The sequence below is a fragment of the Myripristis murdjan genome, chromosome 4 (genome assembly GCF_902150065.1).
Source record: "Myripristis murdjan chromosome 4, fMyrMur1.1, whole genome shotgun sequence".
Classification (NCBI taxonomy): Eukaryota; Metazoa; Chordata; class Actinopteri; order Holocentriformes; family Holocentridae; genus Myripristis; species Myripristis murdjan.
In genome coordinates, this window is record NC_043983.1 from 13,900,415 (window position 1) to 13,914,132 (window position 13,718).

General features: G+C 43.4%; 1 protein-coding gene across 7 annotated transcripts in view; it reads right to left on the bottom strand.

Annotated features, from left to right (window-relative positions):
• The window catches only part of celf5a (cugbp, Elav-like family member 5a), a 205,296-nt gene that overhangs the window by 83,593 nt on the left and 107,985 nt on the right, over nucleotides 1-13,718 (bottom strand). For all 7 annotated transcript variants that reach the window (XM_030049947.1, XM_030049946.1, XM_030049942.1 and 4 more), the window contains exon 6: nucleotides 3,801-3,849. In XM_030049947.1, coding sequence (XP_029905807.1) covers nucleotides 3,801-3,849 — 49 coding nt within the window. The remainder of the gene's footprint in view (nucleotides 1-3,800; nucleotides 3,850-13,718) is intronic.

Below are 13,718 nucleotides of genomic sequence, written 5' to 3' on the forward strand. Positions count from 1 at the left end.
GTTCTAAGACAGACTGGAAAAAAAGATGTAAAAAGAAATCAAATGAAATGACAGCCTGTGAAGAAGGAAACAAGAGGGGGCAGATAGTAAGGGTGGAGAGCTGAGGGGGGCGCCGCTGGTAAAGGGTTTAGGAGGAAATCAAAGTGGTTCAAGCTGATTTATCCTGTGTAAGGACTCCGAGCCCTCTAAGGAGGCATTGAACAGCCCTTCAAAAATGAAATATCAGCAGCAGTCAGTGCCAGTCATCAGCGCCATGTGTGAGGGAAAATCAATCTATTTCATATCAGAGACCTGTGAGGAGAGAACGAGAGAGACAGGTCCCCGCTGCCTCCTTGCTGCGCCTCTTTAAGCGGCTCCCCAACAGCAGCATCCCAGAACAGTCTGCGTCATCTCTGACGAAGACATGCACGGCGCTGGTGGCTCAATGTGTAGCGGCTGCTGTTCTCCTAGATTAGGTAGGTGATTGGCCATTAATATTCATTTCACAGCATGTCTTTGTTAGGCGGCAGCAGGGGTTGACGGAGTGTTGGGATGGATTTACTCTACCGTATATTTCCTATTTACTTTCTATAAGCAGGCTGGTGTGCTCACATGGCCCCAGTGAAGGTAACTGTAGTGATAAATGCCAAATAATATGGTGTGGTATGGATGGTATGGTATGTTTAATATGATATCAGCTTGTTATTTGCATCATATAAGGTCAAGACTGCTCCATTGATTGAATGCCCAATTATCCCATTATTACATATTTTTTTATGTATAGTGCATATCATGGTAATGTAGCTATGTGCTCTCCTTCCTACACTAGGACCCCATTCACATTAGCCTCTTAGGACTCGACAACCAAACTTATTAAATGGAGCTGCTTGTGTGTTGTGTTCATACATACATACATGCATATTTAGAAGATTGAAAGCACATGCATGTATAAACAAGTAAAAGGTCTCACTCCTGTATTTTCAGTAGTGTGATGAAGTAAATACAATACAATATTTGCTTGGAGAACTAATTTGCCATTTCAAAGTGGCGTACAGGTGCAAATCTAATTACCGCTGTCAACAAACATGGACGCAACCCTACAGGTTATAATTATGTCTGTCAAAAGCTGGAGAATAAGTGCTTTATGTGCTTTTGACTAATTACGGCAGTGAGCGCTACAATGGAGAATAATGTTACCTGCCATTGTTTTGAGGCATCCGTCGTCATCGTCTCCTTTCTATTTCCGGTGACGCATATAGGGAGCATTGTTACATCGCTGAAGATCAGCTACCAGTTGTCAAGTCCCATTTCTATCCATACATACACAGCCAGGCTCATTTGCATACTAACTAGAGTCAACATCAACTGTAGTTACCTTTTTCCGGCTGGGCTCTGTGCTGCTAGTTGTTGCTCGTGTTAAGAGTGTGAACCTCAAAGGATTAAGCATGAAGATAAGGAGCAACTACAACATATTTACAGTAGCTCTAATGTGAATGTGGCCTAGGTGGGCAGGGTTAGTCCTGTTTGATGAGTGGAGCGGAGTTTCAATTTCTACTTTAACTTTAATGACCACTGTTGCTCTCAAGTCTTAATAACCTGAGAGAGTGGCTCCTGGAGGAACAGGGGTCCAACAGGCGCAAAACCAGGGAACCGGGTCTTTCCCTCACGGATGGCGAACTGACGCAGGTGATCTGACCTGTCCTCCCCGTAATGAGATTAAGGGACTAATTAGTATGTGTGTGCGTGAGTGTGTGAATGTGAGTGTGTGTGTGTTGGGGAATATATGCCCCCTATCGGACTACCAGGGTGGCCCATGAGAGAGCAGGCCAAACCGGGTCCATCCCTGGTGCCCCCTCCTCCACAGCACTGAGAGGCTAATTAATATTTTTGCATCCCGCCTACTCCTGTTCCATGCAGTGAGCTATATGACCATATCCCAAGCCCAAATCAGAAAGCTACTGATTTGGTGCCTGACAGTGACAGCAAAATAAGGATCCAACCAACAATTTCTTAATCTTGGCTATTTTCATAAGGTGAGTTAAGGGCAGCAAAAACTGGGACCTGGGAATTTCAAACCGCAAGATGAAATCCTGTTCAATTTTCTACAGTACTTACAAAAAGAAGCCAGGGCTACTAAAATTAGGCCATGCATGAGCGGCAGCAGCACAGTTAGAGGTTCATCAGCTAACTGCTGCCACAGGCAGTAGCAAGGGCAGCTAAAAAAGGACCCAGATGTTTAAGAGAACCCAAATGAAATCTTTGCCAATCACTACCACAGGAAGAACCCAGGCTGGCTAAATCAGAAACAGGATGAAAAAAAAAAAAAAAAAAAAAAAACCCTGAAGATCAGATCTATTCCCCTTCCCTCTTTTCCTGTCTCCCCTCTTTCCTCTCTCCCTCCTAACCTGTTAAAGTCACGACAGTGTTTGATTGCCCCTGCGGCGCCACTCTGAGTTGTTCATTTAAGATGATGTGCAACTCTCAGTTCTGCTCCAGCACTCATTTGCTCCTCAGTGGGGTCCCCATGGCTGGCCAATAAGGGGACCCCATACTGACCAAAGTGCCCTGGGAGCTCTAAAACTGGCCACTCACAGCCAAGTAAAGAGACAGCTGAGTGTCATTGTTAATGTGGACACACAGCACCACAATGGCAAAATCAATGAAGCTATAGGGGACATCAATCTTGACAGCACAAGACCCTTTTGCTTGTCTCACCACTCCTCTATAGCTCTGGATGAATGGTTGAGGAATGCCTGGGGATTGGGGTGAAGAGAGAGACACACAGAGAGGGGAAGAGAGAGAGATACTGTACAGAGGGGTAGGGGGGGACACAGAGCACGGACTGAGAGTGATCTTTTTTGGCCTTTCCTCCATCCATCTCTAGGGGTTAGGCTGTCCTTTGAAGATTGTGCGCGTTTGACAGGCAGCCAAGTGGCCAGCCATCATAATTCACCCAAAACAGGCAGAGGTTTCTAGGTAAAGCCTCAGAAGTGGAGCACGGCAGCTGGACGGCAGTTGGCATCATTCGCACATTTTCTCTCACTGCCTCTTTTTCACTTCCCAATCTGTCTCCCTTTTCCGCCATGGCAAGAGATGCAGAAAACACAGCAGTCCTCTTTAAGTGACAAAAAAGGAAGTTCAAAATAAAGGACTACTGCCACTTGCTTTGTTACGGAGTGACACATGGGATGCGCACCAAAAAAATAACAGTGAGGTTCATTGTCTCTGCCATTGACTTGAAGGATGCTTCCTCATCCCATTAACATATATGCAGATCGGCAGTGAGTAAATGAAAGCCTCCCAAAACAGGAGAGATCAAAGACGACAGAATTAAGGCCAAGTAATGAGGATCTTGGCAAGAGCCCTGCAAATTTATTGATTGTTTGGCAAGCTGCGTGTACTCCTGCTCCATTTTCCCCTCCCTCTATACCGTTTACTCTTTTGTTTCAAATAGACATGAGCCACACAGTGTGGGCCTTTGTGTGGCTATGGTTCCAATATTGAGTCTAATCACTATTTAATTTACAGTGCAGTGGTAATGTGCTTGGCATATGGAGTGAGCAAAGAGAGATGGGCAGCAGCAAAGCCCATCACAGCCCTCTGTCTTCCCAACACCACACTCTTTAATCAATTAAGACCAGAAAGAGGGATGAAACAGTGGGAGAGAAAGAGAGACAGAAAACATGGGGGTAGGGGTGAAGATATTGCAGCATTGACGGGAATGGAAAAGATGAGATCAGGGGGTAAGAATGGAGGAATTAGTCTGGATGGAGTGGATGAAAGAGGCCGTGAATAAATGTAGAAGAAAAGAAGACAACTACCTCCACGGCTCTCGCTGTCAGCCGGTTTCACCTGGATTGGGCGAGTCATCTGGAGGAGAAACAAGAAGAACAACAAAAAGGTTAGTGCTGGTGACTCAAGCTGCCATTACGACAACAAGGCAACAAACCAACAAACCAGAGGTACTAATGGCTGTTCCACCATACTGATCCAAGTGCCTTGGCAGGAGGAAACCAAAGCACCATCATCCAGTTGGGTTGACTTGACACTGTTTCTGCAGCCTGCGATTCAGCGTAAACAAAATAATGTGGTCTTTGGTCCTCCGTGTGTATCTGCGGCTTTGTGTCCATTTGCAGTTTTCCACAGTACTTGCATGCAGAGGTTTTGAGGCTGTGTGGATGCGTTTGTCTGTGTGTGTCTAAGTGAGAGAGGCCAAGACAGGCCTAATAAAAGTGAATCCAGCCACAGGAGGAGAGAGATCAATGCAGGCCTATTGATCCAGGCCCTTGGGCTGTGGAGAGTGTCTGGCAGGGAAGGATTCTCTGGTTAGGAGGCTCACTCTAATCCACTGGAGCCTGATAAGAATGGCATCGCCTGGATTAGATGCCTCTGTCATCACAGTCTTTGTGTCACGCTCTCCCCCTTCCCCATTTTTACCTCCCTCTTTTTTCATTATTATTGTTAAAGCTCAACGATTTTTTTTTTTCCAAACTTGGGCATTTGTTTAGAAGAAAACTTTGTCAGACGTATTTGAGATTTAGAATATGACTGTTAAAGCTGTGACAGCAGTTACTGGGGGACAAACTTATGCCTAATGTACATATATTAGCGTACCTGCACACACATACATTCACACAGAGATTCAGACATACTTATGCGGGGTACACGTACAGGCATGTAGACAGACACACAAGCACAGGCGCAAGTTCTGCACAAGAGGCGGGAGAACATAAAACTCAGAGTGTGATTCATGTTCACAGATCTGATGGAGACAAAAGAGATAAAATGATGTCTGCCCCTGACTATTACTCATTTATCTACCCTCTCCCCCCCTTTTCTACTTCCTTCCTCTTCCCCTCTGTCCCTACTCCCATATTTCAGTCCAAAACAAATAGCTGTAATAATAACAAAGCAGGCAGATTTTTAATGAAAAAGGGTCCAAGAACTGCATCAAGAAAAAAAAAAAAAAAACAATCTCCTTCCATTCACAGCCCTTTGAGCCATCTGTAGCCCACACTCTAAATCTTTTTATTGCTTGAAAACATTTCCTATCCCCAGATATTTCCCAAAAAACATCACTGAGGGCTTCATTCACAAGTAATGTCTATGCAGAAATCTGTGCTTAAATCTTCCATAAGAACATTTTAAGCAAACTTTTTTTTTTTTTTTTTTGGATTCATCCATATGGACTCACTTAAATTTGTTCTTTCTCTGTGAACAAATTTAAAAGTGGCTCAGAGACCGTGCATGTGCACAGTTTTAGTATATTATATAGCCTGACTTAATCCTATCTAAATAGTATACTAGAATCAAAATGTAGTATATTTATCACTGCATTATATATCATTGCAAATGCACTAATAATACATATGTAGTTTAATCATTTCAAAATGAATGAAACTTCTATCATAAATAAATCATAGCCATCATGATTAGAACATAAAAGCTGTCATGCTCTTATTCTTTAATGAGCGGTTTCTTCCATGAATTTCTAGTGTCACCAGTTTGCGCCATGTTATATGCAGTTGTCTTACTACTAGCCTGTTAAGTGCTCCCCACAACATGACAAATTAGTTGTGGTGGGGGACTTATTTTCAATGAATTGTACGTAAACGTAGGCTATATAAAGATTTAACGATAATCTCCAAGCAGGTGTCACAATCCCATTCCTGCAGTTACCGTTCCAGAGGAGACACCATACAGAAAAGTATGTCTTTTCTGGCTTCTACCTCTGAACATACTGTTAAGATTTCAACAAGAGAAAAGTTTTTCATCTTTTTACCTAGAGGGATCATGTCTCTCCTTTTTCAGCGGCTTGATTCACTTTCTCCACTGCTGCACTTCTCTGCAAAGGGCTTTCCTTATATAGAGATCTGGGGTGTGGTATTATGCTAATTTGAAAATGCTAGCATGTGCCTGTTAAGTTTAGAGTTATCCCAGTTCTCCAACATATGCACAGGAGAACAAAAATGGCTGGCACAAGCGCGTGTTATGTATCCCGTGGTAATTTGCATGGGCACTTACTCGACGCACAAAATAAGGACACACAAATTAGTTAATGAAACTCTAAGCTGTTTGAATTGGTTATATTGATATATTTACACACATACTTACAGGCTATATATGTGTATATATTTTTTATTTCTCTTGATTATCTATCTTTTTTCCTGTCCAATTCCAGAGCAAGGCTGAAAAGGTCAGATTTAAAGACAGGGCAGTCCAATAAAAGCATGACATGTTCAAGGAGAAACACCATAATGGGATTTTAAAATGTCTTAATAACATGCTGATATATGGGGGAGAGGCCCAGGCCTGATTCATTAAGTGCTAAACGTATCCATTTTCACCTTGAGGAACTGAGTAACCTTCCCTCACTGGAATTATTCCATAAATTTACCCATCGTAAATAATAACTAACACCGGCTAAGTCTTTGTGGGAAAACAGGGAGGATGTTGTGCTTTTGAAGGTTGAGGTTCTAGCCTCTTGTTTCCTGGCTCGCTCAACACTCTGCTCCCTCCCTATCTTCGAGTGCTTTCTTTGCCTTGTACAACACAGGCAAAGTAACCCTACGGTATGCTAATGCCAAGCCACAGGGTGCGTTTCCTCCGCAGCATGTACGGATAGATTACAGAGTCAACCGCTACAGTATCGCACACATGTTCAAAGCAACCTCCGAGATAGAAACACCTCGGAATGGGAAAAAAACATCCCCAGGACAAATCCGCAGATAACTTTACAACCTTCTGCTCCTTCGTAACAACACAGGGAATCTTTGAATTTGGCTGTGACGTGACAAACGGAGAAAAGATCCATCCCTTCAGTTGATCTACGCTCAAATGCATCACGGAGGAGGCCAAATCCGGCACTGTAGCTCGTCTACCATTGCACGATCTCAGCCCTCACTACAGGGTGTCTGTGTGTGGGAGGCAGCTCTCACTAAAGCTAGTTACTGTTCAGCCTCCAACATGCCAGCTTAATGGTCCATTTATTTGCCCAAAAGCAATGCATTATGGTCCTGAACAATCACTACTGATGATTCTCAGTTTATTCTTTTTTTTTCTTATGCACGTATTATAAAGAAATACAATGCACTCCCAGCGTGCTATAAGTACAAACTACAAGGTACACACATGCATCTACATGGTGACACACAAACACACGGTAACTTAAAGACAGTGTGTGAACAGACAATAAAATTTATAAAGTGCTGCTGTTGCCAAGGAGACCATTCATTAAGTGCAGGTCCTGTAGGACTTGGTTGTTTTCTCTCCGTCCTTTGTGGGCTGGAGCTGGGAGCTCTCTAAAACCCACCCAGAGTAAAAGCCAGTGAACAGTTAATAATGCTTTCTCTGCAAACAACAACACATGTACTAATTGTGATGCTTTTCATTCCTCCATTCAGCAAGCCGAGGGAGGGGATTGACGGAGGAGGGGGGGTTGCCAGAAGAAGCCAGAGGAAAGTGAGGGAGGGGCTGAGAGAGGAAAAACAGACGAGATGGGGAGTAGTAAGAGAGAGATATACCGAGAGAGAGATAGAGAGAGAGAGAGAGAGGGAGAAAGAGAGAGAGAGAGAGCTGCCTGCAACTCTTAGATAAGATTGCTTTGCAGTTGAGTGGCGTTTCTACTGCTCTGACTCCACCCTCCTGCCTTTCACATTCAAACGCACGCTGAAAGGGACTTGGCGGCAGAACTGCACTGTATAAACACTGTATACTGACAAATCACCCCTGCACACACCCAAACACACACTCCATGGCACCACCACTATTGGAAATGTTTGCTTTTGGTGCATAACACATCAATCACACACTTGGCTGACTGATGAAAAAGTGTCTAAAAGTTGAACTGACATTGACAGAGATTCTTTAATTATAGCAAAAATTAATTTGGCTGTCCTTCTGTGTTTGGCCGTTTTAAATGTCCCTTTTTCAGAAAAAAAAAAAAGTCAGTTTCCTTGCCATGTTAATTCACCTCCGGCAATCATTTGTTTTTTTTTTGTTTTTTGTTTTTTTTTTTCTTGTTTTTGGTTCTAAAACATGAGCATGACTTGCTGTAAGCACCTTGATTACTCAAAAAAGCTTTTTAATATTTTTTACTATTTAATATTAATGCATCATGTGGCACCAATTTGTTGAAAAACCAAATATAAAAGGGTGTACACGTAGATCAGGGGTCAATCACTTCATCTTTCTCTGGAGAGTACATTTTCATGTGGTGCCTTTGTCTCAAAGACCATCACCAGACTGAAGCGGTTGTGAAATTAATGTTTGTGACTCAAAAGAATAACCAGCTTGGGTTTTGCCTTGCAACAAGTTAGTGGCATCACAACCTACCAAATATTTAGTAAACCCTCTATTTCCCTTAAATTGATTCCATGAGAGAACATTTTTATTTTCCTTAAAAGCCCTATAGCCGTCCTCTGTCTCTTTCTGTCTTTCTCCCTCTCTCTTTCCCCACAATCTGTGCTGCTCTGAGGGCTTTGACAAATCCATAGTTCCATATGCTTTTATGGAGCCGCCTCATTTGCCCAGTTAAGCCTCCAGTCAGTTGAATTAAAGCTCTTAGCTCTAGTATACTGCTGTTCTATAGAGAGGGTGAGATTGAAGCCCCCAGGCCTACAGTACATAATGTTCTGTACAACAGGCCTCTGTAGGCTCAGAATATACACACATCCCCAGTCTGTTTGTCTGTCTTTGTAAGTCAGTCCTTCAATCTGACAGTCTTTGATTATCATTGGCCAAAAAGTGGTTTGTCTTTATGATAGTCATGTGGCCCAAAAGCTTTGACAAACATGTGAACTTTTACATCTAAGTGTGTTCTCTGTGGATTTTATTGTACCTCCAGCATCTTGGCAAAGTTTGGCCTGCTGAACAGTAGCATTTCTACAGGAACTATTATCAGCAACAAAACAAAACAAACCAAAAAAAAAAAAAAAAAAGGCTGTGGGGCTCAGGCCACAAAAGAAACCCCACTGGCTGATTTCAAATTATATAGAACAAGTCAAGGAACTGGAGCCAGGACTTTGCCTGTTAGTAGTGCAGTGGATTTAAAGTCTACAGTTGGCTCTATCTTCTACAGTAATGAGTTCATGACTAGTAGAGTTTAGCAGGGTTGAGCAGCACAGAGAGCCAGGCCTCTTATTGCCGAAACCCCAGAGAGGGCCAGTGGCTAGACAATAACACTGCCTTGTATAGGGTTTCAAAGATTTGGTGTAAGTCCTACGCTTTTCTTGTGCTGAACTTTCACAGCATCCAAAAGGAAAAACTTCCAGCATGAGGGAAATGCAGGAGATGAAATAAGGCTACAGTGACCTGAAACAAGTCTGATTTTGCCAAAGGTTATCATAGTCTAAGCCATTTTACAATTGCTATGCAGTGCACACTACTTACTGTGCCAGCAATAAAACAACTATAACAGGCGTATAGTACGTGTGACATCTTCTGGCTTTCACTCAGATTTAATATAGAGTAATGATTATCCTGGGGTCATTAATACGTATTAGCGGGCCATCAAAGCTCATGTTGCTGCACTACTCTCTAACAGGAGCGTAAACAGCCCCCTTCAGACTGGGTCTTCTCTGCTGATATAATTAATATTTCCAATTATTGATCTGAGAGAGTGCTGAGTGGTGACTGTCCAGGGCTCCGGGCTCTGCTAATAAATCTGTACTCTATACAGTAAGAAGAGAAAAGAGGAGACAGAGAATGGAAAGGAAGCAAGAGAAAGACAGATGGAGAGATACAGATATGTGGTGTTACAGTGTACTGGTATGTGATTCATTGCAATCATATGTAGGTTCACTCACAATTAAAATGTCACAATATTAGTAATGAACTCTCTCTCAATATTACACATTAACTAGATATGTCAGCAAACATCTTACCACTATTACACGAAAACATGTAAATGAATTGTGAATTATGTCTCTCACTTTTCTGACCTGATTAGGACATTATGGTACAGTATTGTGGTAAATGGCATCATTATGATGCATTTTTCAACAAAACAATGCACATGTTGACTTTAAGCTATTAGGATTACAACACTGTGACAATGTTTACAGTCTGTGAACAGGAGAGACATTGGAAATGTGATTCTGAGTCTTGCCTGTAGTTTATTCAGTCAGACCTAACTAACCACTGCAGAAGTTACACATCATTAGTTCACGATGGCGGTAAGTAATAAATGTTCCCATTGTGGAGTTTAATCTAACAGCCTGCACTGGAGCAGCTCTTTTAGGCCATGTTTTCTTACTTCAGCCCACAGGCTTCTCTCTACAGTATCTGCACCGGCTTTCTCTCTCTTTCTCTCTCTCTCTCTCTCTCTCTCTCTCTCTCTCTCTCACACACACACACACACATACACACATGCATGTATATATATGTACATACATGCACACACTGGTTAATTTGGCAGTGGTGTGCTGCAATGACCGGCTGGACCGCTGCTGGCTCTGCCTTCCAAGCAACGCTCCATCGCTACCCCTGCCTGCCACAGAAATACTGTGTCAAAGTAAACTGTTACACATAGGAGAGTCTAGTTATATCTCCTCCTCATCTCATGCACACTTTTTCATTCATATGCAAGTTTCCTGAAAATCATGTTTATAGGGTGGATGAAAATACTCTGAGTATGCGAGGACGGAGAATTGGTGGAGATGAAGTGCTGAACGAACGCATGTGCGCATGTTCATATATGTGCTTGAATGCATGTGGGGAAATGTTTGTATACTTAATTTAGATTTTTCCCATGTGTGGAAATGTGCTGGCGGCAGCAGTGTGGTGGTCCTGATAAGAGGCATCAGTCAGTGCTGAGGCGATGGCAGCCACTATAAGCTGTGGGATTCCTATCAGACCCAACCGGATTTAGAGCTTGAGGTGAGCTGAAATGGACTGACAGACCCAGGAAGACTACAGCTAGTCAGATTCACATCCGTCCATATGAAAAGTTTTACTCCAAACTGCTGTATATGTTCGGAGGGTGGAAGTTGACCCCATTCTGAAGTATAGAGGCAGGACTGGGCGACATAGGCCTACTGATATTATATCGATATCATGATATTAAACTGGATATTGTTTGGGATGCTGTCCATTTTGGTTTCAAAAGGCTGCATGCATTACAGTAAAGTGATGCAATTTCCTCAACTTGTTAGACTGTTCTTACTATTCTATTATTTGCCTCTAACTTCTCGGTCATATCTGAATAACTAATGATTGTTTATCAAAAAATAAAAATAAAAATATGTGCAATACCCTGAAATATTGTTGCAAAATCAATAATGAGGTATTTGCTCAAAGATATTGTGATATTTCATTTTGTCCATATCTTCCTGCCCTATATACTGCAGCAGATAAATTATGTGCTGGAGAAGTGTTTTTGGCATCCACATTACCGGCTAGCCTTGAAAAATTAATAGTTTGCTTTCACTTTGTGGTCATTTTGTACAAGTGGGTGTCAAATGGTGGACATCGCTTTGTGGAGCAAATCATTTCATATCCATCTGGTAATGCGAACGCTTCCTGTCACGCTCCCAAATAGCAACATCGCACAGTACCAGTATTACCAGCACACTGCCGCACGACAGCATCTCTCATTAAGACCATTAGACCTTCTGTTGTCTGATGCCATCCAAGTTCCTTTTTAAAATACAAAAACACAAACTGCCTCCCAGAAACAGCCATAAGTCCATCTACAGCATGCACTCCAAAAGGCTTTCCAACTCTTTCTGTTCTAATAGCATCGCTAGCTGAAGTGGTTGGTCTGCTTCTCTGACGGCTACAGCCCTAATTAGACTGACAACAGACCTCAGCTCTTATCAAGATTTCATGAAGGTGAATGTCACACATCACAACCAGCTCATTTGAGTTGCCCTGTGACTCAGCAGAGGTGTGTGCCATGTGCCTGAGCTGGTTTGCATCCACTACGTAGCGTCCCATTAAACTGAAATACCGTATAAACATCCTTCCCCCTCCAACACATTTTTATTTGCTTATCACCGTCCGCTCCCTTCATACTGACGCTGTCTCTCGCTCTTACGCCACGCTTGTCTGTCTAGTTGATTACGTCTGCCCGTCTTGCGGTGTTTTAAGCTCTCTACCTCAGTTTATATGGGAGACTCAGAGTCCTACAAGACTTGTGCAGTGGACTAGGGTATGTGGGTGACAGAAACAGTGTGTGCAATCATGAGGGGGAGTAGATAGGGGGATTGAGCTAATGCCTAAATCCTGTCCTACTGAGCCTGTAGCGGAGCATCCAAGAGATAAAGAGAAACAGAGGGAGAGGCAAGAGAGAGACAGGGGGGTGAGAGGAGTGAGAAAGATGGAGAGGAAGGGGGAGGAAAACAGTCTTAGAGAAGTGACAGAAAAAAGGGAAAACTGATTGAAAGATGCTTGAGAAGATGTAGAGATTGAGTGGGTGGAGAAAGATTAATAAGAGAAAAGAGAAAACATACAGAGACAAAAAAAATCCTTTTTTCTCCCTCTCCTCCCCCTCCTTCTCCTCCACTTCCTGACTTATGAGGCACACTTTGGTTATCAGGGGAAGGGCATCACTCCCAGACATCTTTGGCACGGCTGCTTTTCAAGCCCAGAGAGCTATTGACATGGTGTGTTACTGTAATGCGTGAAGCAGTGGGAAACTCATTGTAAATCTGTGTCAACAAATGCTGGAGCAGCAGCAAGCTCTCTCTCTCTCTCTCTCTCTCTCTCTCTCCCTCTCTCTCCCTCTCTCTCCCTCTCTCTCTCTCTCTCTCTCTCTCTCTCTCTCTCTCTCTCTCTCTCTCTCTCTCCTCTCTCTCTCTCTCTCTCTCTCTCTCTCTCTCTCTCTCTCTCTCCTCTCTCTCTCTCTCTCTCTCTCTGCCTCGCTTTACCTCTCTCCTGCATTTACTCACCTATCTAATGAATCTTATCTGCACAGCACACTGGAGGCTTAAGCTTTTGGTGGGCTCCCATCCCACACACCCCTGACACACACACACACACACACACACACACACACACACACACACACACACACACACTGTCACACACACTCCCTCTCTCACTCTGTCTTTCTCCTCGCTGTTTGATGTGGTTTACGCTCTTCAGTTCATTTTGAGGAACTGTCCTTTTGAAAGATAAGATCATGACGAGAGACCCAGCCCAGTGGCTTCAGAAGGGCAGCATCGTGCCAATCCCAGCATGCACCACAGTGAGAGGCCGGAACGGGCAGGAAGTAAAGAAATGGCAGAGATTGTGTTTCCGTGACAGAATTACAGATCGTGCGAGTTGTGTGGGGGCTTTAATGCTTAAAGGTGCCCTTATGCACCGACGCCATGTTCCCTGCCTGACTCCTGCCTCAATTTTTGCTTTGAAGATTAGGTCCGGCTTGACCGCCAGGCAAAGTTACAACTTCGTTAATGATGTACAACATAAAGTCCGTGCAACTGGTGCGCGTGCAAACACACACTCACTGCCTATACACACACACACACACACACACACACACACACACACACACACCCCACTACATGTGTGTTGAGTCCAGGATGCTCCCACTGCTGTCACTGCAACTCCAGGATTGTGACAGATTATGGCCTGGTGCTCTGGCCAATAGGAGCCTAGAAGTGTTGCCTGGCCGCTGACCCATAATTCCCGGCGTACCTATGCCGAGTTGACGTTTCTTTAATGGTCCCCAGACCTCCAGTAGGTATCTCGTCCTGAGCACTATGATAGCCTATTAGCAATTCACCAGTGCTTGC